At 48.9% G+C, this 27,020-nt stretch overlaps 1 protein-coding gene across 3 annotated transcripts in view; it reads right to left on the reverse strand.

The window, feature by feature from the left end:
* Positions 1-9,539: 9,539 nt before the first annotated feature.
* The window catches only part of ZNF713 (zinc finger protein 713), a 97,070-nt gene continuing 79,589 nt past the window's right edge, over positions 9,540-27,020 (reverse strand). Inside the window, exons 4-6 of one of the 3 annotated variants that reach the window (XR_005986819.1) lie at positions 18,670-18,810; positions 10,422-10,620; positions 9,540-9,587 (exon numbers count right to left, since the gene is read on the reverse strand). Coding sequence is in view for 2 of the 3 variants with exons in the window: in XM_041748872.1 (XP_041604806.1) it covers positions 10,565-10,620; positions 18,670-18,810 (197 nt within the window). In the remaining variant the exon portion in view is untranslated. Of the gene's footprint in view, positions 9,588-9,706; positions 10,621-12,701; positions 12,737-18,669; positions 18,811-27,020 lie in introns of those variants that run through there. The other 2 variants (XM_041748872.1, XM_041748873.1) reach the window with 2 other exon arrangements.

Genomic DNA, 27,020 nt, shown 5'->3' on the forward strand with positions numbered 1-27,020 from the left:
AAGTAAACAATTACCACTCTACAGGGATATAACGAGACATCAGAAACTTGTCCTACATACAGCCTAGGTGAGGACACATGCCATGTGGGCCATATGGAACAGGGACAACCAGGAGTTGTAAAAGGCTGGCTCTGTAGTGACAAGGAGGTGGGTGTCCTCTGGTTCCCATGGAAGATGTCTTAAGTTTTGTCTAATTCTATAAGCTAGCAGGGAATGGAAACCAGACACCTAGGGATAAGCAGAAGCTGTGCCTAGTCCCTTGACAAGAAGGGTTGTCTAGCTGGGGTCCTCCTCCACAGGAGCAGAATCTAGTGAGGAACTTGTAAGGCCACTCAAGGCCCTCTGATCTTCCCCAGGGAACAAGACAGTTCTTAACACAGGGTCTCTATTTTAGGCCTAAGCCACTCTGGAAGAACCATGGTCTTTACCCTTATGCTTCGGACCAATTAGTACCACCTCTAAACACTTTAGAAGGCAGACTTCCTTCTACAGATTTCCTCTAATACTTCAATTCCCCAATTCCCCTCCTATCATTAATACTACCTCCAGTTTTAAGCCTCTTGCAATAATCAGGACTGCTGCTGACTTCATTCCAACCCTATCAGCCAAAGCCAGTTCATCAGGAATATATGCTAGTGGTGGGCTAGGTTCGAAGGAATCAAATAGACCATTGCAGAAATGGAAGAAATTTTTTTTTTCCAACATGCTCTAATCCACTCAGAATCTGCTTACCTGGAATGTCAAGATTGAGGCTAAGTCTGTGATAAACAATACTTGGACTCTCAAAACAGGATGTATCCAAATCAGGTACTACTGCTAATGCAGATACCAGGCTTAAATCTGCCTGCCCCCCTGCTCCCTACTAATCCTCTATTGGGGCTGATTGTTAGACTTCCAGATATTTAAAATGCTCTCCCCTCCAGTAGACTGTCCTTCCCTAAGGATATCCAGAAACCCCCAAATTAAGGCAAGTACGGGCTACTGGAAAACTTCTAAGACCGATACTTCCCTCCTGCATGATACACAAGCGTGGATTCCCATGATAAGAATCATTGTATTCTGTCATTGTATTCTCAGTGAGGTCCTGTACGTTTGTTGTTAATTGGTTTCTATATTTAGGTACTCCCATGTTGGCAGCATAAATATTTAGTTGTTTGATCTTGATAGTCTTTTTAATTATGAAATAATGCCCTTCTTCATCTCTTCTTACAGTATTTGTTCTTTTTTGAAATTTAAATATTTTATTTATTTATTCATGAGAGATACACAGAGAAGCAGAGGCAGAAACATAGGCAGAGGGAGAGGCAGGCTCCCCAAAGGGAGGCCGATGTGGGACTCGATCCTGGGATCCCAGGATCACACCCTGAGCTGAAGGCAGATGCTCAACCACTGAGCCACCAGGTGTTCCCCACCCCAGGGTTTGGTTTCAAATCTCGTTTGTATGATATAAGTATGGGTCACCAGCTTTCTTTTGATATCCATTAGCGTGATAGATGATTTTGCATCCCCTGACTTTCAATCTGCTGGTGTCTATAGGTCTAAGGTGAGCATCTTGTAGGCAGCATACAGATGGATCTTGTTTTTGTAATAATGATTTTATTTATGAGAGAGTGAAAGAGAGAGAGAGAGGCAGAAAATTAGGCAGAGAGAGAAGCAGTCTCCCCACCAGGAGCCCAATATGGGACACAATCCCAGACTCCAGGATCACACCCAGAGTCAAAGGCAGAGGCTCAACCCCTGAGCCACCCAGGCATCCCAGATCCTGTGTTTTAAGCCACTCTGATACCCTATATCTTTTGATTGGAGCATTTAGGCTATCATCATTCAGAGTGATTATTGAAAGATATGAACTTAGTGCCTTTGTGTTACCAGTAGAGTTGGTTTCTGGTGACCATCTCTGGTCCTTTCTAGTCGTTGTTGCTTTTGGTCTCTTTTTTTCCCCCACTAGAAGAGTCCCTCTTAAAATTCTTTACTGGACTGGTTTAGTGGTCATGAACTCCTTTGTATTTTGCCTGTCTGGGAAACTCTTTATCTCTCCTTCTATCCTGAATGACACCCTTGCTGAAGAAAGAATTAATACAAATTGGACTCCAATAAAAAAGAAATTTAAAAACATAAAATAAATTCTTGCTATTATCATTGAGTAAAATGGCATTTAGGAGGAAAACCAGAACTGAAAGAGAGGAGGACAGATTTCACCATCCATAGCCTTCAAAGGGACTGGTGTCCTTTCCTCGGAGAGGCCCCCCCTCCGTAGGATGCTTCCTGCCCCTCTGCGCTCCTTGTTGGAACCGAGCAGGCACATCTCCGTGCCTCCAGCACCTCTGCAGTCGTGGTTTATAGCGTCTTCTATTTATCCTATTGGGGACCACAGCGTCGTGTATGTAACTATCTGGCTCCTGTTTGACAACATTGGGGGGATTCCGACTATTGTTGGCTCTGGAGTGTGTGTGTGTGTCTATCACATGCAGCTATCACGTGAAGCTATCTGATCCTCTGGCTGGGTCACCCAAACGCCAAAATGGTTGGCACAATATCATTTCTGCTGCTGGTGGCAGCTACCTGTGCTCTCCTGGCCGACCCGGGGCTCGTTCGTGCAGTGACTTTCCGCTGGAGGGTCACCTGAGCTGGAAGGTACGGCTCGGCCACATTCTCAGTAAGGGAATGGCCTAGAAGGCATATCTAGGCCTAGAAGTCCTAACACCGAAGGTTAACGAGGTTGAAGAACGAGTGAGTGACATAGAAGACAAGTTGATGGCAAAGAGGGAAACTGAGGAAAAAACAAACAATTAAAAGACCATGAGGATAGATTAAGGGAAATAAATGACAGCCTGAGGAAGAAAAACATACGTTTAATTGGGGTTCCTGAGGGCGCCAAAAGGGACAGAGGGCCAGAATATGTATTTGAACAAATCCCAGCTGAAAACTTTCCTAATCTAGGAAGGGAAACAGGCATTTACATCCACGAAATCAAGAGATCCCCTCCTAAAATCAGTAAAAATGGTTCAACACCTCGACATCTAATAGTTAAGCTTGCAAATTCCAAAGATAAAGAGAAGATCCTTAAAGCAGCAAGAGACAAGAAATCCCTGACCATTATGGGGAGGAGCATTAGTGTAAAGAAGACATCTCCACAGAGACCTGGCAGGCCAGAAAGGGCTGGCAGGATATATTCAGGGTCCTAAATGAGAAGAACTGCAACCAAGAATACTTTATCCCGCAAGGCTCTCATTCAAAATGGAAGGAGAGATAAAGAGCTTCCAAGACAGGCAGGAACTGAAAGAATATGTGACCTCCAAACCAGCTCTGCAAGAAATTTTAAGGGGGACTCTTATTAAAATTCCCCCTTAAGAAGAAGTTCAGTGGAACAATCCACAAAAACAAGGACTGAATAGATATCATGATGACACAAAACTCATATCTCTCAATAGTAACTCTGAACGTGAACGGGCTTAATGACCCCATCAAAAGGCGCAGGGTTTCCGATTGGATAAAAAAGCAGGACCCATCTATTTGCTGTATACAAGAGACTCATTTTAGACAGAAGGACACCTACGGCCTGAAAATAAAAGGTTGGAGAACCATTTACCATTCAAATGGTCCTCAAAAGAAAGCAGGGGTAGCCATCCTTATATCAGATAAAACTAACCGTTACCCCGAAGACTGTAGTGAGAGATGAAGAGAGACACTATATCATACTTAAAGGATCTATCCAACAAGAGGACTTAACAATCCTCAATATAGATGCCCTGAATGTGGGAGTTCCCAAATATTTAAGTCAATTAATAAAAAGTGAAGAAATACTTAGATAATAATACACTTATACTTGGTGACTTCAGGCTAGCTCTTTCTACCCTCGATAGGTCTTCTAAGCACAACATCTCCAAAGAAATGAGAGCCTTAAATGATACACTGGACCAGATGGATTTCACAGATATCTACAGAACTTTACATCCAAACTCAACTGAATACACATTCTTCTCAAGTGCACATGGAACTTTCTCCAGAATAGACCACATACTGGGTCACAAATCGGGTCTGAACTGATACCAAAAGATTGGGATCGTCCCCTGCATATTCTCAGACCACAGTGCCTTGAAATTAGAACTAAATCACAACAAGAAGTTGTGAAGGACCTCAAACACGTTGAGGTAAAGGACCATCCTGCTAAAGGTGAAAGGGTCAAACAGGAAATGAAGGAAGAATTAAAAGGATTCATAGAAACTAATGAGAACGAAGATACAACCGTTCAAAATCTTTGGGATGCAGCAAAAGCAGTCCAAAGGGGGAATTACATCGCAATACAAGCATCCATTCAAAAACTGGAAAGAACTCCAATACAAAAGCTAACCTCACACATAAAGGGGCTAGAGGAAAAACAGCAGATAGATCCTACACCCAACAGAAGAAGAGAGTTAATTAAAATTCAAGCAGAACTCAAGGAAATCGAGACCAGAAGAACTGTGGAACAGATCAACAAAATCAGGAGTTGGTTCTTTGAACGAATTAATAAGATAGATAAACCATTAGCCAACCTTATTAAAAAGAAGAGAGAGAAGACTCAAATTAATGAAATCATGAGTGAGAAAGGAGAGATCACTACCAACACCAAGGAAATGCAAACGAGTTTAAAAACATATTATGAACAGCTGTACACGAATAAATTAGGCAATCTAGAAGAAATGGACACATTCCTGGAAAGCCACAAACTACCAAAACTGGAACAGGAAGAAATAGAAAACCTGAACAGGCCAATAACAAAGGAGGAAATTGAAGCAGTCATCAAAAACCTCCCAAGACACAAGAGTCCAGGGCCAGATGGCTTCCAAGGGGAATTCTATCAAGCGTTTAAAGAAGAAATCATACCTATTCTACTAACGCTGTTCGGAAAGAAAGAAAGAGATGGAGTACTTCCAAATTCGTTCTATGAGGCCAGCATCACCTTAATTCCAAAACCAGACAAAGACCCCACCAAAAAGGAGAATTACAGACCAATATCCCTGATGAACATGGATGCAAAAATTCTCAACAAGATACTAGCCAATAGGATCTAACAATACATTAAGAAAATTAATCACTATGACCAAGTAGGACATATCCCGGGACTCAAGGCTGGTTAAACACTCGTAAAACAATCAATGTGATTCATCATATCAGCAAGAGAAAAACCAAGAACCATATGATCCTCTCATTAGAGGCAGAGAAAGCATTTGACAAAATATAGCATCCATTCCTGATCAAAACTCTTCAGAGTGTAGGGATAGAGGGAACATTCCTCGACATCTTAAAAGCCATCTACGAAAAGCCCACAGAAAATATCATTCTCAATGGGGAAGGACTGGGAGCCTTTCCCCTAAGATCAGGAACAAGACAGGGATGTCCACTCTCACCACTGCTATTCAACATAGTACTGGAAGTCCTCGCCTCAGCAATCAGACAACAAAAAGACATTAAAGGCATTCAAATTGGCAAAGAAGTCAAACTCTCCCTCTTCGCCGATGACATGATACTCTACCTAGAAAACCCAAAAGCCTCCTCCCCAAGATTGCTAGAACTCATACAGCAATTTGGTAGCGTGGCAGGATACAAAATCAATGCCTGAAATCAATGGCATTTCTATACACTAACAATGAGACTGAAGAAAGAGAAATTAAGGAGTCAATCCCATTTACAATTGCACCCAAAAGCATAAGACACCTAGGAATAAACCTAACCAAGGAGGTAAAGGGACCTATACCATAAACTATAGAACACTTCTGAAAGAAATTGAGGAAGACACAAAGAGATGGAAAAATATTCCATGCTCATGGATAGGCAGAATTAATATTGTGAAAATGTCAATGTTACCCAGGGCAATTTACATGTTTAATGCAATCCCTATCAAAATACCATGGACATTCTTCAGAGAGTTAGAACAAATTATTTTAAGATTTGTGTGGAATCAGAAAAGACCCCGAATAGCCAGGGGAATTTTAAAAAAGAAAACCATATCTGGGGCCTCACAATGCCAGATTTCAGGTTGTACTACAAAGCTGTGGTCATCAAGACAGTTTGGTACTGGCACAAAAACAGACATATAGATCAATGGAACAGAATAGAGAACCCAGAAGTGGACCTTCAACTTTATGGTCAACTAATATTCGATAAAGGAGGAAAGACTATCCACTGGAAGAAAGACAGTCTCTTCAATAGATGGTGCTGGGAAAATTGGACATCCACATGCAGAAAAATGAAACTAGACCACTCTCTTTCACCATACACAAAGATAAACTCAAAATGGATGAAAGATCTAAATGTGAGACAAGAGTCCATCAAAATGCTAGAGGAGAACACAGGAAACACCCTTTTTGAACTTGGCCACAGTAACTTCTTGCAAGATTCATCCACGAATGCAAAAGAAGCAAAATCAAAAATGAACTATTGGGACGTCATCAAGATAAGAAGCTTTTGCACAGGAAAGGATACAGTCAACAAAACTCAAAGACAACCTGGGAGAAGAGATTTGCAAATGACATATCAAATAAAGGGCTAGTTTCCAAGATCTATAAAGAACTTCTTAAACTCAACACCAAAGAAACAATCCAATCATGAAATGGGAAAGACATTAACAGAAATCTCACAGAGGAAGACACAGACATGGCCAACATGCACATGAGAAAATGCTCCGCATCACTTGCCATCAGGGAAATACAAATCCAAACCACAATGAGATACCACCTCACACCAGTGAGAATGGGGAAAATTAACAAGGCAGGAAACAACAAATGTTGGAGAGGATGTGGAGAAAAGGGAACCCTCCTGCACTGTTGGTGGGAATGTGAACTGGTGCAGCCACTTGGAAAACTGTGTGGAGGTTCTTCAAAGAGTTAAAAATAGACCTGCCCTACGACCCAGCAATTACACTGTTGGGGATTTACCCCAAAGATTCAGATGCAATGAAATGCCGGGATACCTGCACCCCGATGTTTATAGCAGCAACGTCCACAATAGCCAAACTGTGGAAGGAGCCATGGTGTCCATCGAAACATGAATGTATAAAGAAGATGTGCTCTATGTATACAATGGAACATTACTCAGCCATTAGAAATGACAAATACCCACCATTTGCTTCAACGTGGATGGAACTGGAGGGTATTACGCTGAGTGAAGTAAATCAATCGGAGTAAGACAAACAGTGTATGTTCTCATTCATTTGGGGAATATAAATAATAGTGAAAGGGAACATAAGGGAAGGGAGAAGAAATGTGTGGGAAATATCAGAAAGGGAGACAGAACATAAAGACTCCTAACTCTGGGAAATGAACTAGGGGTGGTGGAAGAGGAGGAGGGCGGGGGCTGGGGGTGAATGGGTGATGGGCACCGAGGGGGGCACTTGACGGGATGAGCACTGGGTGTTATTCTGTATATTGGTAAATTGAACACCAATAAAAAATAAATTTATTATTTAAAAAATAATAATAAAAAAATAAAAGGTTAAAAAAAACGAAATAGGAAAGTCCTGCATTCAGCTCTCCTGCTTCTCCTATACTTGTGTCCAGGGTCATTTGTGGGGCGGACCAATGTTACGAGTGCTTTTTCTATTTCTAAAATCGGCCACCATGATTTTGATAGGAATGATATTGGAACTGTGGGTGGTTTCTTGAACTGTGGACATTTTAACTAGATGAAGGCTCCGACCCCACAAGCCCAGGATGTCCTTCCAAAGTCTTGTAATTTTCAGTGTACAAGTCTTGCACTCCCTTGGTTCAGTCTAATTATTTTGTTCTTTTGGATGCTCCTGATAAGGGAGTCATGTCCTTAATTTCCTTTCTGAGTGCTCATCATTGGGACACAGCAAGGCTACTGATCTCTGTTCATTTTGTGTCCCACAACTTTACTGATTTCACTCATTAGTTCTTTTTTTTTTTTTTTTTTTTTTCACTCATTAGTTCTAACAGTTTTTGCTGGAGTCTCTCGGCTTTCCTGTTTCTAATGCCACATCTTCAGCAAATAGGGACAGTTTGACGTCCCCCTTACAGGTGTGGAACCTTTTCTGTTTCCTGTCTCTTGACTACGGTAGGACTTCCAGTGCTGAGAGGGGACTTCCTTGGCTTGTTCCTGCTCTTAGGGGAGTCGATTTCAAGTTTTCACCTTGAGGATGATGTCAGCTGCGGGCCTTCCTTGATTCTGTTTATATACGTTTCCTCAAAACCCACTATGCCAAAATAATAATAATAATAAGAAACCCGCTATGCTTTTTATGTTGTATTTTGTCAAATGCTTTTTCTGCAACTCTTGAGAGGATCCTATGCCTTTGTCCTTTCTCTTGTATTTGTTTTTAAGATTTTATTTATTTACCCATGAAAGACAGAGAGCGAGAGAGCAAGATGGAGAGAGAGAGAGAGGCAGAGACACAGTCAGAGACATAGACAGAGGGAGAAGCAGGCTCCATGTAGGGAACCCGACGTGGGACTCAATCCTAGGAATCCAGGATCATGCCCTGGGCCAAAAGCAGGCGCTAAACCGCTGAGCACCCACCCACCCGGGCTGCCCCATGTCCTTTCTCTTGTTAATGTGATGGATCATGGTGACTGATAGCCAGAGGGGACGGAGGTGGGAGATGGGCAAAATAGATGAAGAATATGAAGAGTGGGATCCCTGGGTGGTGCAGCGGTTTGGCACCTGCCTTTGGCCCATGGAGACCTGGGATCAAATCCCACATCGGGCTCCCAGTGCATGGAGCCTGCTTCTCCCTCTGCCTGTGTCTCTGCCTCTCTCTCTCTCTCTCCCTGTGTGAATATCATAAATAAAAATTTAAAAAAAGAACATTAAGAGCTATAAGCATCTGGTTCTCAAATAAGTAAGTCACAGATATTTAGAAAGTACAGCCTAGGCAATAGAGTCAGTACTACTGTGACAACTTCGTATGGGGACAGATGGTGATGACACTTCTCGTGGGGAGATCTGAGTATGCACAGAATTGTCAAATCACTAAGTCGTTCCCCTGAAACTACTGTAACATTCTGTGTTGACTGTACTTCAATAATATCAAAGAAAAGGGGTTTCTGATGGGACTCACGGTGGGTCCATGAAAGGCATTAAAATGGACATTACACATATGAAGGCACCTCTGAAGAGGGGATAAAGATGCTCACATGTCTTGATGTGAATTTTCAGAAGATTTACTTGAAAGAGGGTGCAGTGGGGAGGGGTGGAAGGAGAGGGGGAATCTGGAGCAGACTCCTCACATACCAGTTACCAGGTCTGGGTGAGGACCACGTGAGGACCACAGTCAGCAGGTACAGGTGAGCCCCATGTGGGACCCAGAGTCACCAGGACCAGATGAGGCTCAGGTGGGGACCAAAAAGACCAGGTCCAGGTTGAGCCCAAGGTGGAGCCCAGAGGCACCAGGTCCAGGTGAGGCCCAGGTGGCAACCAGATTCACCAACTCCAGGTAAGGCCCAGGTGGGGACCAAAGTCACAAGGTCTGGGTGAGGCCCAGGTGGGAACACAGTCTCCAGGTCCAGGTGAGGCAAAACTGAGGACCAGAGTCAACAGGTACAGGTGAGGCCCAGATGAGGATCAGAGTCACCAGGTCCAGGTGAGGCCTAGAAGGAGACCACAGGACCCAGGTCCAGGTGAGCCCCATGTGGGAACCAGAGCCACCAGGGCCATTTGAGGCCCAGGTGGAGACCACAGTCACCAGGTCCAGGTGAAGCCCAGGTGGGGACCAGATTCACCAAGACCAGGTGAGGCCCAGGTGGTGACCAGAGTCACCAGGTCTAGGTAAGGAACAGGTAAGGACCAGATTCACCAGGTCCGGGGGAGGCCCTGGTGGGGACCAGAGTCGCCAGGTCCGGGTGAGACCCAGGTGGCAACCACATTCAGCAGGTCCAGGTGAGGCCAAGCTGAGGACCAGTGTCACCAGGGCCAGGTGAGGACCAGATGGGGACCAGAGTCACCATGTCCAGGTGAGGCCAGAAGGACACCACAGGTACCAGCTCTGGGTGAGGTCCATGTGCAAACCAGAGACACCCGGTCCAGGTGAGGCCCAGGAGGGGACCAGAGTCACCAGGTCAAGGAGCGGCCCAGAAGGGGACCAGAATTCCCTGGTCCAGGTGAGGCCCAGGAGGGGACCAGAGTCACCAGGTCAAGGAGCGGCCCAGAAGGGGACCAGAATTCCCTGGTCCAGGTGAGGCCCAGGTGTGGAACAGATTAACCAGGTCCCAATGACACACAGGTGAGGACCAGAGCAACCAAGTAGAGGTGTGGCCCAGATGGTGATCAGAGTCACCAGGTTCAGGTGAGGCCAAGAAGGGGACCACAGTCACCATGTCCAGGTGAACCTGATGTGGGAACTAGAGCCACCAGATCCAGGTGAGGCCCATGTGGAGACCACAGAAACCAGATCCAGATGAGGCCCAGGATGGGAACAGAGTTACCAGGTCCAGGTGAGCCCAGGTGGGAAACAGATTCACTAGGTCCCGGTGAGGCCCAGGTGGGGAACACAGTCACCAGATCCAGGTGAGGCACAGGTGGGGAACACAGTCACCAGGTCCAGGTAAGGCCAAGCAGACGACCAGAGTCACCAGTTCCAGGTGAGGCCCAGGTGGGGACCAGAGTCACCAGGTACAGATGAGCCTAGAAGGAAATGAGAGACACAAGGTCCAGGTGAGGTCCATGTGGGAACCAGAGTCACCAGGTACAGGTGAGGCCAGGTGAGGACCTAAGTTAACAGATCCAGGTGTGTCCCAGGTGGGGAACAGAGAAACCCTGTCCTGATGATGCCTAGGTGATAGGTACCAGAGACACCAGGTCCAGGTGAGGCCCAGGTGGGGACCAGTTACCAGATCCAGATGAGGCCAAGCTGTGGACCAGAGTCACCAGGTCCCAGTAAGACTCAGGTGAGGCCCAGGTGGGGATCAGAGTCATCATGTCCAGGTGAGGCCCAGGTGGGGACCATAGTCACCAGGTCCAGGTGGGGACCAGAGTCACTGGGCCAGGTGAGGCACAGATGGTGACCAGAGTCACCAGGTCCGGGTGAGGACCAGGTAAGAACCAGATTCACCAGGTCCAGGTGAGGCGCAGGTGGCAAGCACACTCACCAGGTTCAGGTGAGGCCCTGGTGGGGACCAGAGTCACCAGGTACATGAGAACCTAGAGACACTAGAGCCACCAGGTCCACATGAGGTCCATGTGGGAACGAGAGTCACCAGTTACAGGTGAGGCCCAGGTGGAGACCAGATTCACCAGGTCCAGCTGAGACCCAGGTGGGAACCAGTGTTACCATGTCCAGGTGTGGCCCAGGTGAAGACCAGAGTTTAACAGGTTCAGGTGGGTCCCTGTTAGTGAATAGTGTAACCATGTCCTGATGCTACCCAGGTGGGTACCAGAGACACCAGGTCCAGGTGAGGCTCAGGTGGGGACCAGAGACTTGAGGTCCAGGTGAGGTCCCGGTGGGAACCACAGTCACCAGATCAGGCGAGGCCATGCTGAGGATCAGAGTCACCAGTTCCAGGCGAGGCCCAGTTGAGGCCACGGTCACCAGGTACAGAAGAGGCCAAAGTGAGGACCAGAGTCACCAGGTCCAGGTGAGACCCAGGTGGGGACCACAGTCACCAGGTCCAGATTGAGGCCCAGGTGGGGCCCAGAGTCATTAGGGCCAGGTGAGGCCAAAGTGTGGATCAAAGTTATCAGGTCCAGGTGAGTCCAAGGTGGGGAACAGAGTAACCATGTCCCAATGATGCCCAGGTGGGACCAGAGTCACAAGGTCCAGACGAGGCCCAAGTGAAGAGTAGATTCACCAGGTCCAGTTGAGGCCCAGTTGAGGCCGAGAGTCCCCAGCTCCGGGTGAGGCCCAGAGGGGGACCAGAGTCACCGGTCCAGGTGACATCCAGGTGGGGACCAGAGTCACCACGTCAGGGTGAGGCCCAGAGGGGGACCAGAGTCACTAGGTCCAGGTGAGGCCCCGATGTGGAACTGAGTAACCAGGTCCCATGATGCCCATGTGAGGACCAGATTCACCAGGTCAGGGTGAGGTCCAGAGGGAGACCAGAATCACCAGGTCCAGGTGAGGCCCAGGTGTTGAAGAGAGTAACCAGGTCCCAATGATGCCCAGGTAAGGACCAGAGTCACCAGGTTCAGGTGAGGCCCAAATATGGATCAGAGTCACGAGTACCAGGTGAGGCCAAGAAGGAGACCACAGGAACCAGGTCCAGGAGAGCACCATATGGGAACCAGAGCCATCAGATCCAGGTGAGTCCCATGTGGGAACCACAGTCACGAGGTCCAGGTGAGGCCCAGGTGGCAACAAGATTCACCAAGTCCAGGTGAGACCCAGGTGGGGACCAGAGTCACCAGGTAAGGGTGAGGCCCAGAGGGGGACCAGGGTCCCGGGCCAAGTGATGCCCAGGGAGGACCAGAATAACCAGTTAAGGGTGAGGCCCAGAGTGGGACCAGAGGTCCCTGGTCAAAGTGAGGCCCAGGTGTGGAATAGAGTATCCAGGTCCCAGTGATGTCTAGGTGAGGACCAGAGTCACTAGGGCCATGCGAGGCCCAGATGGGGATCAGAATCACCAGGTCCCAGTGAGGCATAGAAGGAGACCACAGTCACCAGTATCAGGTGAGCCCCATGTGAGAACCAGAGCCACTATATCCAGCTGAGTCCCAGGTCCATGTGAGGCCCACGTGAGGACCAGATTCATCAGGTTGAGTTGAGGCATAGCTGGGGACAAGAGTCACCAGGTCTGGGTGAGGCCTAGGTGGGGACGAGATTCACCAGGTCTGAGTTAGGTCAGAGAAGAAAAATAGAAAGAAAAAGAGAAAGAAAAAGAAAGGGAAAAAAGGGTGGGGGAAGCAAACAGAAATCAAAAAGCAAAAACAACAACAACAACAACAAAAACACCATGGAATATCTTCTGATTCTGTATACTTTATGTCCCTTGACTTCCCCTGGAACTTGGCCGTCTAGCTGGTGTTCTGGGGGAGGGGCCTGTTGTGCTGATTTTCAGGTGTTAGCACTTGGGGGAGCTGCTCAGCCCCCTGCCTGGTGCAGGGCTCAGTGGGGGTTGTTTACCCCGTGAGGCCCCAGGAGGAACAACCACAGTGGCGGTGGCAGCTCTAGAGCCCTGGATTCAGCTCCCACAGTAACTACTGAGCTCTCTGTCTGCAGGGCCTGGAGGCTCCGGGGCAGGGCCGCTGATCTGCTCAGCTTGGGGTAGGAGCGTCCTTGCTGTCCTGGGCCCTCCTGGCCTCTGCCTGTCCTGGGGGGAGATTGGATCCTGGGCTGTGTCCCTCCACGGCCTGGGCTCCGGGGCCTGCGCTGTTGGATTCGCACTCCCAGCCGCGCAGCCTCCTCCATGGAGCCGCTGCCCGAGCCCCTCCGAGCTGCTCCCAGGTCCAGTTGTGTGCGTGCTGCAGCCTGTTAGGGAGCTCAACCACGGGGAGTGGCACGCTCTCCCCGGGGCACAGGTGTCTGTTAGTGTCCCAGGGATCCTGAGGGCATCCCCACCCATCTGGGGTCCTGCTCTAACTCCCTGCCAGCGCCTTTCCACCCGGGAAGATTGGTGAAGCTCCTGCTTCTCTGGGACGGAGCTTTCCTGTGTTGGGGGCACTCGCCCCTGCCTTAGCCCAGCTCCTCACGGGATCCCTTTGCCTTGGATGCCTTTTGTTTCCTTATTTCTATTTTCCCCATCTTCCTACCTTGATAGAAGCATGAACTCTTCTCACTGTAGCATTACAGCTGTTCTCCCTTTAAATCTCAGGCCGAATTCATAGATTTTCAGGATGATTTGAAGGTTATCTAGGTAATTTTGTGGGGACAGGTGATTTGGGGACTCTTCTCTTCCCCAAACTTGCCCCTCTTCTGCAGATGGAGTTTTGAACATACTCACTAGAGATGTTTGTCAGACACTCGTGCGATGCAACTGGAAAAATTCAGGCTTGGAAGGTATGTCTCCAGGTGCAGTAGAACAGTATTCATGGAACCTCCTCATTGAGAATGCTCTTACATTATCACACCAATAAGTATGCAGCTAGTTGAAAGATAGCTTAAACCCTAACTCTAACCCTAAGCCATAACCCTAACCCTAACCTTAACCTTAACTCTCACCCTAACACTAACCCCAACCATAAACCTAACCTTAACAGAAACCCTAACCCTAACCTTAAACTCACCCTAAACCTAACCCTAACCCCTACACTAACCCTAACCCCTAACCCTAACCCTAAAACTACCCTAACCCCTAACCTTAACACTAAATCTTAACCCTAACACTAACCCTAACACCTAACACTAACCTTAACCCCTAAACCTAACCCTAACCCTAACGCTAACACTAACCCCTAACCCTAACCCTATCCCTAACCACTAACCCTAGCCCTAACCCCTAACCCTAACCCTAACCCCTAGCCCTAACCCTAACAACTAACCCAAACCCTAACCCTAACCCTAACCCTAAACACCCTAACCCTAACAATCCTAACAGTAAGCCTAACAACCCTAAACCAAACCCTAACCCTAACCCCTAACCCCTAAATCTAACCCTAACGCTAACCATAACCCCTAACCCTAACCCTACCCCTCCCTATACTCCTAACCCTAACCCTAACCCTAACGTTCACCCCTAACACTTACACTAACACGAAACCCTAAACCCTACCCTAACCAATAAACCTAACCAACTAACACGAATCCTACCCCTAAAACTTACCCTAACCGTAACCCAAACCTAACCCTAACCCTAACCCCTAACCCTAACCTTAACCCTAATCCTAACCCTAACCTTAACAACTCTACCCTAACCCTAACCACCCTAATTCTAACCCTAACAACCCTAACCCTAACAACCCTAACTCTAAACCTGACCTTAAACCAAACCATAACCCCTAACCCTAACCCTAACCCTAGCACTAGCCCTAGCCCTACCCTAACCCTAACCCTAACCCTAAACCTAACCTTAACCTAACCCTAACCATAACCCCTAAATGTAACCCTAAACCCTAAACCTAACCCCTAACCCTAACCATAACACCTAAACCTAACCCTAACCCTAACCCTGTAACCCTTATACTAACCCTCTAACACTAGTCCTAACCCTAACCATAAACCCTAACCCTAACATTAACCCAAACACCTAACCCAAACCCTAACCCCTAACACTAACACCTAAACTAACCCTCACAACTAACCCTAACCCCACACTGACCCTAACACCTAACCCTAACACCTACCCTTAACCTTAACCCTAACCCCTAATCCTAACCCTAACTCCTACCCCTCCTAACCCAAACACCAAACCCTAACCCAAAAAACTAACACTAACCCCAAACCCTAACCGTGACTCCTAACCCTAAGTCTCACCCTAACCCCTTACCCTAACACCTAACGCTAACCCTAAACCAAACCCTAACCCATAACCCTAACCCTATCACTAACCACTAACCCTAGCCTTAACCCCTACACCTACCCCTAAACCAAACCCCTATCCCTAACCCAAACCCTAACACCTAAACCTAACCCTAAAACTAACCCTAACACTTTACCGTAACCATAACCCTAAACCTAACCCTTAACTCTAACATCTAATTCTAACCCTAACCCTAACCCTCACCCTAACAACCCTACCCCTAACCCTAAACCTAATAACCCTAAGCCTAACCTTAACAACACTACCCTAATCCTAACACCCAACCCTAACCCTAACCTAAACCCTACCCTTAACCCTAACCTAACCCTAACCCCTAACCCTAACCCTAACACCTAGCCCTAACCCTAACCCTAACACCTAACCCTAACCCAAACCCAAACCCTACCCCTAACCCTGACTGTAACCCTAACACTAACCCAACCCTAACCCTAACCCTAAACCTTAACCCTAACTCTCACCCTTAACTCCTACCTTCACCCTAACCCTAAACCTAACATTAACCCCTAACCCTAAACCTAACGCCTAACCCTAACAACTAACCCTAACCCCTAACGCAACCATAACACCTAACCCTAACCAGCTAAGCCTAAGCCTAACCCTAACCCTATCCCTAACCCTAACCGAAACACTAACCCCTAACGCTAACACTAACCCTGTCCCCAAACGCTAACCCTAACCCCTAACCCTAAGCCAAACCCTAACCCCTAACAATAAACCTAAAACTACCCATAACCCTAAGCCTAACACTAACACTAATGCCGAAATCAAAATGTAACCCCTAACCCTAACCCTAACCCTAACACCTAAAGGTAATCCTAAAAACCTAACACTAACCATAACACCTAACACTAACCATAACACCTAACCCTAACCATAACCATAACCCTAACCCTAACCATAACCCTCTAACCCTAACACTAACTCTCTAACACTAACCCTAACCCTCACACTAAACCCTAACCCTAAACCCCAAAGTCTAACGCTAAACCCGAACCATAAAGCTATCCCAAACACCTAACCCTAACCCTTAACCCTAACCCAAACACCTAACCCTAACACCTAACAAAACCCTAACACCTACCCCTAACACCTAACCCTAACCCTACCCTAACCCTAACCCTAACAAACCTAACCCTAACCCTAACAACCCTAAACCTAACCCTATCCCCTAACCCCTAAAACTAACCCTACCGCTAACCATAACCCCTAACCCTAACCCTACCCCTCCCTCTACCCTTAACCCTCACCCTAACTCTAACCCCTAACCCTAACACCTAACCCTACCCTAACCCCTATTCCTAACCCGAAAACCTAACCCTAAGCCCAACAAATAACCCTAACAACCCAAACCCTAACAACCTTAAACCTAACCCTAACCCTTAACCCTAAAACTAACCCTAATGCTAATCCTAAACCATAACCATAACCCTACCCCTCCCTCTACCCCTATCCTAACCCTAACGCTCACCCGTAACCCTTACACTAACACTAAACCCTAAACCTACCCTAACCTCTAAACCTAACCTAATCCTACCCCTAAATCCTAACCCTAATCCTAACCCTAATCCTAACCCAACCGTAATCCTAACCCTAAACCTAAACCCTAACCCTAACCCTCACCCTAACCCCTAACCCTAACAACAAACCCTACCCTAACCCCTACCCCTAACCCAAAAACCTAACCCTAAACCTAACAAATAACCCTAACACCCTAAGCCTACCACTAACCGTAACAACCCTACTCCTAACCCTAACAACCCCTAAGCTAACATTAACAACCCTACCCTAAACCTAACCTTAAATCTAACACCCTAACCCTAATCTCCTAACCCTAACCACCTAATTCTAACAATCCTAACCCTAACCCTAAACCCTACCCCTAACCCTAAACCTAACAACACTAAGCCTAACCTTAACAACCCTATCCTAAACCTAACCCTAACCCCCTAACCCTAACCCTAATCTCCTAACCCTAACCCTAACACCCTAACCATAAAAACCCTAACCCTAATCCTAACAACCCTACTCCTAACCCTAACCCTAACAACCCTAACCCTAACCCTGACCCTAACCCAAACCATAACCCCTAACCCTAACCCTAACCACTAACCCTCACACTAAATCTCAAACACTAACCCTAAACCCTAACCCAAACCCTAACCCCTAACACTAACCCTAAATCTAACCCCTAACCCTAACCTTAACCTAACCCTAACCATAACCCCTAAATATAATCCTAAACCCTAAACATAACCCCTAACCCTAACCATAACACCTAACCCTAACCATAACCCTAACACTAACCCTAACAAACCTAAACCTAACCCTAACCCCAACCCTGTAACCCTTATACTAACCCTCTAATACTAGTCCTAACCCTAATCCTAAACCTTAATCCTAACCCCCAAACTCTAACCCTTAACCCTAACCCTAACCCCCAAACTCTAACCCTAAACCCTAACCGTAACCCTAACCCATACCCTAACTCTAACCCTAACCCATACCCTAACCCGTACCCTAAACCTAACCCGTACCCTAACCCCTAACCCGTACCCTAACCCTAGGTTTAGGTTAATCCTAAACCTTAACCCTAACCCCCAAACTCTAACCCTAAACCCTAACCCTAACCCATACCCTAACTCTAACCCTAACCCATACCCTAACCCGTACCCTAACCCCTAACCCGTACCCTAACCCTAGGTTTAGGTTAATCCTAAACCTTAACCCTAACCCCCAAACTCTAACCCTAAACCCTAACCCTAACCCTAACCCATACCCTAACTCTAACCCTAACCCATACCCTAACCCGTACCCTAAACCTAACCCGTACCCTAACCCCTAACCCGTACCCTAACCGTAACCCTATGTCTAACCCTAACCCGTACCCTAACCCGTCCCCAATCCCTAACCCTAACCCTAAACCTAGCCCAAACCCCTAGCCCTAATGCTAACCCATAACCCTAACCCTGCCTTAACCCCTAACCCTAAACTCTAACCCCATCCCCCACTCTAACTCTAACCCTAGTCCCTCCCCCTATCCCCTAACCCTCAACCCTATAACCTATATGGAACATAACCCTAATCCAGACCCTAACTCAGTTTCCTAATCCCTAATACCGTACCTTAACTCCTAACTCTTGACCCTTACCCCATCCCTCACCCTAACCAGTAACTCATACACATAACCATGATCACTAACCCATAACCACCTATTGCTCACCCTAAACCCTAACCCTACTCTCAATTCTCCCCTTTCACTTACCTTGTCGTTCTGAGCAGCCCCTGCGGAGGTGGATGTGACTCCGAACAGCGCCTCCAGGGTCCTCCCGCGGGTCCTGAGGAGACCAGGCTCCTGTCATGGCGGACGTGGCCCCATGATTTCCTGAGTCATAGACAGCGGGTCCTGAGGACGAGGGGGGTCCTGTCACTGTGGAAATGCCTCACACCCTCCGGAAGCCTCCCCCCGGGTCCTGAGGAGGCTGCGGCTCATCAGCGTGGTCGCGTCCCCAAGTCCTCCTCAGGCCTCCCCAGCACAGGCGGGCTCCTGTTAGTGCAGGCTGACGAGGCCTACTGCGCATGCGCGCCCCCTGGGCGGACGGGGGCTGGGGCGCCCCTGCGGGAGGCTCAGGCGCTGCAGGAGGCCGTGCAGGAGGCAGAGTCCCAGAGCCCCGGGCTGCACCTGCCTCCTTCCAGGCTCCAGCTGAGGCCTGTGAGCTTCAGAAACGTCTCACTGAAACGGAGCCCAATACCCGGCTTCCCCAGAAATACTTAAGGACAAGGAATTGGAGCCCACAGGATGCGAAATGAAATGTGGACCAGACTTTTACGATGTCCTGCAAAACTCACTCAACTCTCTTCCACTGTGGGTGGGACCGTGGGCTGGTGCAGCCGCCCTGGAAACAGTGTGGAGGCTCCTCAGGAAGTTACAAATAGAGCCGCCCTGCGACCAGCAGGTGCTCGGCCTGGAGCTCACTCCGAAGATACAGATGCAGTGACACTCCGGGACACCTGCACCCCAATGTCCACAGCAGCCGGGTCCACAGTAGCCACACTGTGGGAGGAGCCTCGGTGCCCTTGGGCAGATGATGGATAAAGAGGATGGGAGATAGATGATGGTCATAGATGATAGACAGATGATAGGAATGTTACTCAGCTATCAAAGAGAAGGAAATCTTGCCATTTGCAATGACGTGGATAGAACTAGAGGGATCATGTTAAGTGAAATAAGTCAGTCAGGAAAGAAAATTACCGTATGGTGTCATTCATAGGTGAAATTAAAGAAGCAAAGCAGATGGACATCTGTGAAGGGAAGGAAAAACGAAAAACAAGATGAAAACAGAGATGGAGGAAAAAGAGACTCAATCACAGGAAACAAACTGAGGGTCGCTGGAGGGGAGGGGAGTGGAGGGACAGGGTAACTGGTAGACAGGCATGAAGGAGGGCACGTGATGTCATGAGCACTGGTGTTATCTCCAACTGGTGAATCCCTGAATTCTACCTCTGAAGGTATAATACACTATACTGTTCATTAATTGGGTTTAAATTAAATTAAGTTTAAAAAATCAGTTGACTGAAAAAAAAAATCAGTTGACTGTATCAGAGTGCATTTTCTTCCAGGCTCTCTATTCTGCTCCTTCAGCTTATGCCAGAACCACACCCCTGTGGGTTTTGTTTGTTTAAGTAGGCTCCATGCCTCATCCACAGCCCAGCACAAGGCTAAAACTCATGACCAGGGCTAGATCAAGACCAGGGGTGAGGTCAGGAGTCGGATGCTTAACCAATGGAGCCAGCCGGGGGCCCGAGAACCCACTGCTTTATCCTGTGTCTCTGTGACATCGTTTGAAATAGGAAAGTGCTGCATCCAGCTCTATCCTGCTTCTCCTATACTGATTTGTGTCCAGGGTCATTTGTGGGGGCGGACCAATGTTACGAGTGCTTTTTCTATTTCTAACCTCGGCCACCATGATTTTGATAGGAAAGACATTGGAAAACTGCGGGTGGCTTCTGGAACTGTGGACATTTTAACAAGATGAAGGCTCCAACCCCACCAGCCCAGGATGTCCTCCCAAAGTCTTGTAATTTTCAGTGTACAAGTCTTGCACTCCCTTGGTTCAGTCTAATTATTTTGTTCTTTTGGATGCTCCTGAGAAGGGAGTCATGTCCTTAATTTCCTTCCTGAGTGCTCATTGTCGGGACACAGCAAGGCTACTGAGCTCTGTAGGGTCAGTTTGTGTCCCATAAATTTACTGAATTCAATCATTAGTTCTAACAGGTTTTGGTGGAGGCTCTCGGGTTTCCTGTTTCTAGGACCACATCTTCAGCAAATAGGGACAGTGTGACATCCCCCTTCCAGGTGTGGAACCTTTGCTGTTTCCTGTCTGTTGACTACATTAGGACTTCCAGCGCTGAGAGGGGACCTCCTTGGCTTCTTCCTGCTCAGGGGAGACAATTTCAGGTTTTCACCCTTGAGGATGACGTCAGCTGCGGGCCTTCCTAGCGGCCTTTATTCTGTTGATAGACATTTCCTCAAAACCCACTATGCTTTTGATGTTGTATTTTGTCAAATGCTTTTTCTGCAACTCTTGAGAGGATCGTATGCTTTTTGTCCTTTCTCTTGTTTTTCTTTTTTTAAAGATTTTATTTATATATCCTTGAGAGACAGAGAGAGAAAGGCAGAGACACAGGCAGAGGGAGAAGGCGGCTCCATGTAGGGAACCCAACGTGGGACTCGATCCCGGGACTCCAGGATCATGCCCTGGGTGGAAGGCAGGCACTAAACCACTGAACCACCCAGGCTGCCCCATGTCCTTTCTCTGCTTAATGTGATGGATCCTGCTGACTGATGGACAGAGGGGCCGTGGGTAGGACATGGGCAACATAGATGAACAATAGTAGCAGCTATAAGCGTCTGGTTCTCAAATAAGTCACAGAAATTTAGAAAGTACAGCCTAGGGAATAGAGTCAGTACTGTTGTGACAACTTTGTATGGGTCAGACGGTGACGCCGCTTCTCTTGGGGAGAGCTGAGTAAGGCACAGAATTGTCAAGTCACTAGTTGTAGCCCTGAAACTACTGTCACATTGTGTGTCGACTGTACTTCAATAAATATCAAGGAAAAGCGGTTTCTGGTAGGATTCCTGGTGGGTCCGTGAAAGGCATTTACACGGTCGTTACACACACGAAGGCACCTCTGCAGAGGGGATAAAGATGCTCACATGTCTTCACGTTGATTTTTAGAAGATTTACTTGAGAGAGGGTACAGTGGGGAGGGGCAGAGGGAGAGGGGGAACCTGGAGCGGACTCCTCACCCACCGGAGCCCGAGCCCCACGTGAGGCTCCACGCCACAACCTCGAGATCCTGACCTGAGCCAAACTAAAGAGTCGACGTGGAACCGACTGAACCACCCAGGAGCCCCTCAAATGTTCTTAAGTGCAACCCCATGCTGTGAACTCTGGGGGTCGGGGGGAACATCTGTGACCACCAGTCTGCCTAGAAGGGCGGAAGGCCTGCAGGGCGCGAGGATGGGAACTGAGGATGTGGGAGGGTGCCTGCAACCCCTGCCCACCCAGCGTGGGGACAGGACCCTCCCCCGGGACCCTCGGCCTTCAGGGTGAAGGGCTAAGTGCTGTTTGGACCCCGCCCGCCCACAGTGATGATGCGGGACCTCACTGTGGGCGGAACTGTGCTGACCCAGGGTTCCACTGCTGCATGGCGCTCACTGTGCCAGGGTTCCACTGCTGCATGGCGCTCACTGTGCGTCTGCAGACCTTCGGAAGCACTCGTGCTCCGGATCTGGCTCACAGCCACCGGACTCTCTGCTCTCCCCAGTAGCTCAGTACTCCCACACTCCTCAGTACCCCAACTCTCCCGCTCTCCCCAGTACCCCAGTACTCCCACTCTCCCCAGTACTCCAACTCTCCCACTCTCCCCAATACCCCAGTACTCCCACTCTCCCCAGTTCCCCAACTCTCTCACTCTCCCCAGTACCCCGGTGCATAAAGAGGAGGCACTCACACAGCAACAGGTCACAGGTGAGTGGCCGGTGATGCCTGCACAGGTGAGTGACCGCTGATGCCTGCTCCCCGCGGGCTACTCTGGGGCCTGTGGGTCCGGGTGGGGGCGCTGGCCTCCTGGGCTGGGGTCCAAAACACCCCGACCCCAATGCGATGACCATGAGCAGCTCCTGCAGCCCTTCCACAGCCCCACCGGGTGAGGGCGGCCCCCTAAGACCCCGTCTAGGGAAGGAGGCTGCAGTTGGAGTTTGGCAGCTCCCCCGGGACCCCGCTACCCTGTAAGCCCTGTGCTATGCAGGGAGACCCAATACATGACCTTTCCAGCCTGTCCTAGACACATGGACCCCGACAAGGGTGACACCCCCCGCCCCACCCTGTGGTCAGGGGAGGACGGTCAGGGCCTGCTGGGTCCCCCTGGCCAGTGAGCAGGCTTGCTCTTCACGCACTGGAATGCGGAGTCCCTTGTGCTTCCCCCATACCCCCCTCACACTATTCACGCATCGTTGCCCTCAGGGTGGGGAGTTTGGTCGCACTCTTGCTGGCATCAGGTTTTAATTTTCATGAAGTCCAGTCCGTTGCTTTCTCCCCTTGGTCATTGTGCTTGTGAAATCTAAGAGAAACCTTCGATCTCCCCCGGGCTGGGAGACATCACCCTCAGCATCAGATTGGCAGTTCCCTGGAGCCTCCTGGGTCCCCTGCCCATGTGCTCCTGATACCGGGGTGGGAGCACTCTGTGATCCCAGCATGACGGCGTGTCCTGGGACAGTGGCTGGGAAGGTGGACTGTAGGTGGGCGAGCGACAGACAGGCAGTGAGGGCCCATGTGTGATGTTCCAGCCCAGCCTGTGCCCCTCAGGGCTATGGGCTTGTCTCTGGCTCCGGTCAGACGGAGGGGTACCTGCCCATGGCGAGCACCCTGACCCATGTGTCCTTGGAAGGTTTTCATGCACCATCATTCTTGGATGTGTTTGGATTGCAGTACCATGCAGGAGGACTCGGAGACCCTGCTGGCCTTGCAAAGGGCCAATATCGTGGCCCAGTACCATCAGGTGAGGCCCAGAAGAGACCATAGACACTACACACCCACAAGAGGGGGGAACCATACCTGCAAGAGCAGGGGAGGCCGAAGAGAGGATCAGAGCCAAGGATGAGCCAGGTCAGCCCAGACAAGGACCATAGTCACCAGGAACAAGTGAGAGCCAGGGGCTTGTCCTGGTGTCAGTGGCAACTAAGAGTCCATCCTGGACCCTAGTCATTGGTAGCTGAGGAGCCCAGTCACCAGGTACGGTGAGGCCCAGGTGGGGACCACAGTCACCAGGTCCAGATGAAGTCCACAGCTACCATGTCCAGGTGAGGCCCAGGTGGGGACCAGAGTCACCAGGTCCAGGTGAGATCAAGGTGGACACCACAGTCACCAGGTCCAGGTGAAGCCAAGGTGGGGACTACAGTCACCAGGTCCACATGAGGCCCAGATGGGGACCAGAGTCACTAGGCCCAGGTGAGGCCCAGTTGGGGACTAGAGTAACCAGGTCTGGGTGAGGCCCATGTGGGGAACACACTCACTAGATCCAGGTGAGGCACAGGCGGGGAACACAGTCACCACATCCAGGTAAGTCCAAGCAGAGGACCAGAGTCACCAGTTCCAGGTGAGGACCAGGTGGGGACCAGAGTCACCAGGTACAGGTGAGGACAGGTGAGGACCAAAGTTAACAGATCCAGGTGTGTCCCAGGTTGGGAACAGAGAAACCCTGTTTCTCTGTTCATGATGCCTAGATGATAGGTACCAGATTCACCAGGTCCAGGTGAGGCCCAGGTGGAACAGAGTCACCTGGTCTGGGTGATGTGAGGTGGAGACAAAAGTCATAAGACCAGTTGAGGCCCAGGTGGGAACACAGTCACCCAGTCCAGGTGAGGACAAGCTAAGTACCAGAGACACGAGGTCCAGCTGATGCCCAGTTGGGGACTGGAGTGACCAAGAATAGGTTAGGTTAGAAGGACACCACAGTCATAAGAACGCAGCTAGTTGAAAGCTGGCTTCTAGGGATGCCTCCTTGTGAGAGCTGAGCTCAGGGCAGGACCCTCCCACATCCTGACTGCCAGTAGACATAGCTCCTAACATCCTTATCTTAGGAGCTGCAAGACGTTGCATGAAGAGCGTATGGAAGTGTCAGGCCTCTACTTATGTGTATCTGTGTCCACCCAGCGATGTCCAACAGCCTTCTTCATTAGAGTGGTGTTAGGTTCTAACTCCCATAAATGAGTGGCTAGCAGATATCTGCCTCCAAGGCGTACACACTTCTGAGAATTTAGCTAATAGCCTGTCCCTCCCACATCATGACTGCATGTACACTTTGCTTCTAACAGACCTAGGTTCGATGCCTGACAGAAGTGGTGTGAGAGGAAAGGGGAAGGCTCAGGCCCACAAGCCAAGTATCCACAAGCTCAATCCAGCGATTCCCGAGGAATTCCTCTCTTAGATTGGTGCTACATACTAACTTCCATCCATGAGAAGCTAGGGGAAGGCAGTGTTCAAGGGTAACTTGCTTCTGAGAGCTGAGCTGGCACGCAGTCCCTCACAGTTCCACACTGCCTGCAGATTGAGTTGCGAACATCCTCACTAGAGATGTTTGTCAGAAGCTCGTGGGAATCAAGAGGAAAAATTCTGGCTTCGAATGTGAGTCTCCAGGTGCTGTAGAGTTATGCATGGAAACTCCCGACATAGAATGATGGATGCTACTTTCTCACTGCAGCAAGAACGCAGCTTGTTGAAAGCTGGCCACTATGCATGCGTCTTTGGGAGACCTGACCTCAGGGCAGGACCCTCCCGCATCCTGACTCCCTGTAGACATAGCTCCTAACATCCTTATCTTAGGAGCTGGAAGACGTGTGGAAAGCATGTGGAAGTTTGAGGCCTGTACTCACGTGTATCTGCGTTCAACACAGCGATGTCCAACAGCCTTGTTCAATTAGAGTGGTGCTAGGTCCTAAGTCTTATAAATGAGTGGCCAGCAGATATCTGCCTCCAAGGCTTACACACTTCCGAGAGTTGAATTTTTGATCTGTACCTCCCACATCCTGACTGCATGGACACTTCGCTTCTAACAAGCCTAGGTTCGATGCATGACAGAAGTGGTGTGAGAGGAAAGTGGAAGGTGCAGGCCCACAAGCCTAGTGTCTCCAAGCTCAATCCAGCGATCCTGAGGAATTCCTCTCTTAGATTGGTGCTACAAACGAACTTCCATCCATGAGAAGCTAGGGGAACCCACTGTTCAAAGATTACTTGCTTCTGAGAGCTGAGCTGGCACACAGTCCCTCACAGTTCCACACTGCCTGCAGCTTGAGTTTCGAACATCCTCACTAGAGATGTTTGTCAGAAGCTTGTGGGAATCAAGTGGAAAAATGCAGTCTTGGAAGGTGTGTCTCCAGGTGCACTGGAGTGTTATTCATGGAACCTCCTGTTAGGATATTGCTACGATCTCACTGCAAAAGGAACGCGGATAGCTGAAAGCTAGTTTTAAGGCGTGCTTCCTTGTGAGAGCTGAGCTGAGGGCATGGCCCTCCCTCATCCTGCCTGCCTGTGGAGATAGCTGCTAACATCCTGATGTTAGGTGTTGGAACAGGTTGTTTGAAAATCATGTGGAAGTGTCAGGCCTGTACTCACGGGTATCAGAGTTCAATACGATTGCCAACGGCCTTGTCCAATTAGAGTGTAGGTAGCTTCTAACTCCCACAAATGAGTGGCTAGCAGACATCTGCCTCCACGGCATACACAGTTCTGAGAGTTGAGCTTATGGTCTGTACCTCCCACCTCCTGACTGCATGTACACTTCGCTTCTAACAGGCCTAGGTTCGATGCGTGACAGAAGTGGCGTGAGAGGTAAGTGGAAGGTGCAGGCTCAGAAGACGAGTGTCTCCAAGCTCAATCCAGTGATTTCGGAGGAATTCTCTCTTAGATTGGCGCTACATACTAACTTCCATACATGAGAAGCTGGTTGAATGCATTGACAAAGAGGACCTTTCTTTTGAGAGGTGAGCTCACACGCAGACCCTCACAACTGCCACAATCTGCCTGCAGATTGAGTTTCGAGCATCCTCACTAGAGATGTTGTCAGACGCTCTTTGTACATAAGTGGCAAGCTGCAGGCTTTAAAGTTTATTTCCCCAGGTGCAGTAGAGTGTTATTCATGGAAACTCCTCACTTAGAATGCTGCTACGTTCTCACTGCAATAGGAACAGGAATGCAGCTAGTTGAAAGCTGGCTTTGAGGCATGCTTCCTTTTGAGAGCTGAGCTGAGGGCAGGAACCTCCCGCATCCTGCCTGCCTGTAGACATAGCTGTTTACATCCTTATGTTAGGTGCTGGGAGAGGTTGTGTGAAAAGCATGTGGAAGTGTCAGGCCTGTACTCACGTGTATCAGAGCTCAATACAGCGATTGCCAACGGCCTTGTTCAATTAGAGTGTAGCTAGGTTCTAACTCCCGTAAATGAGTGGCTAGCAGACACCTGCCTCCAAGGCATACACACTTTTATGAGTGGAGCTTTTGGCCTGTACCTCTCACATCCTGACTTCCAGTACACTTCGCTTCTAAATGCCTATGGTCG

This window comes from Vulpes lagopus, chromosome 3 (genome assembly GCF_018345385.1).
Source record: "Vulpes lagopus strain Blue_001 chromosome 3, ASM1834538v1, whole genome shotgun sequence".
NCBI lineage: Eukaryota > Metazoa > Chordata > Mammalia > Carnivora > Canidae > Vulpes > Vulpes lagopus.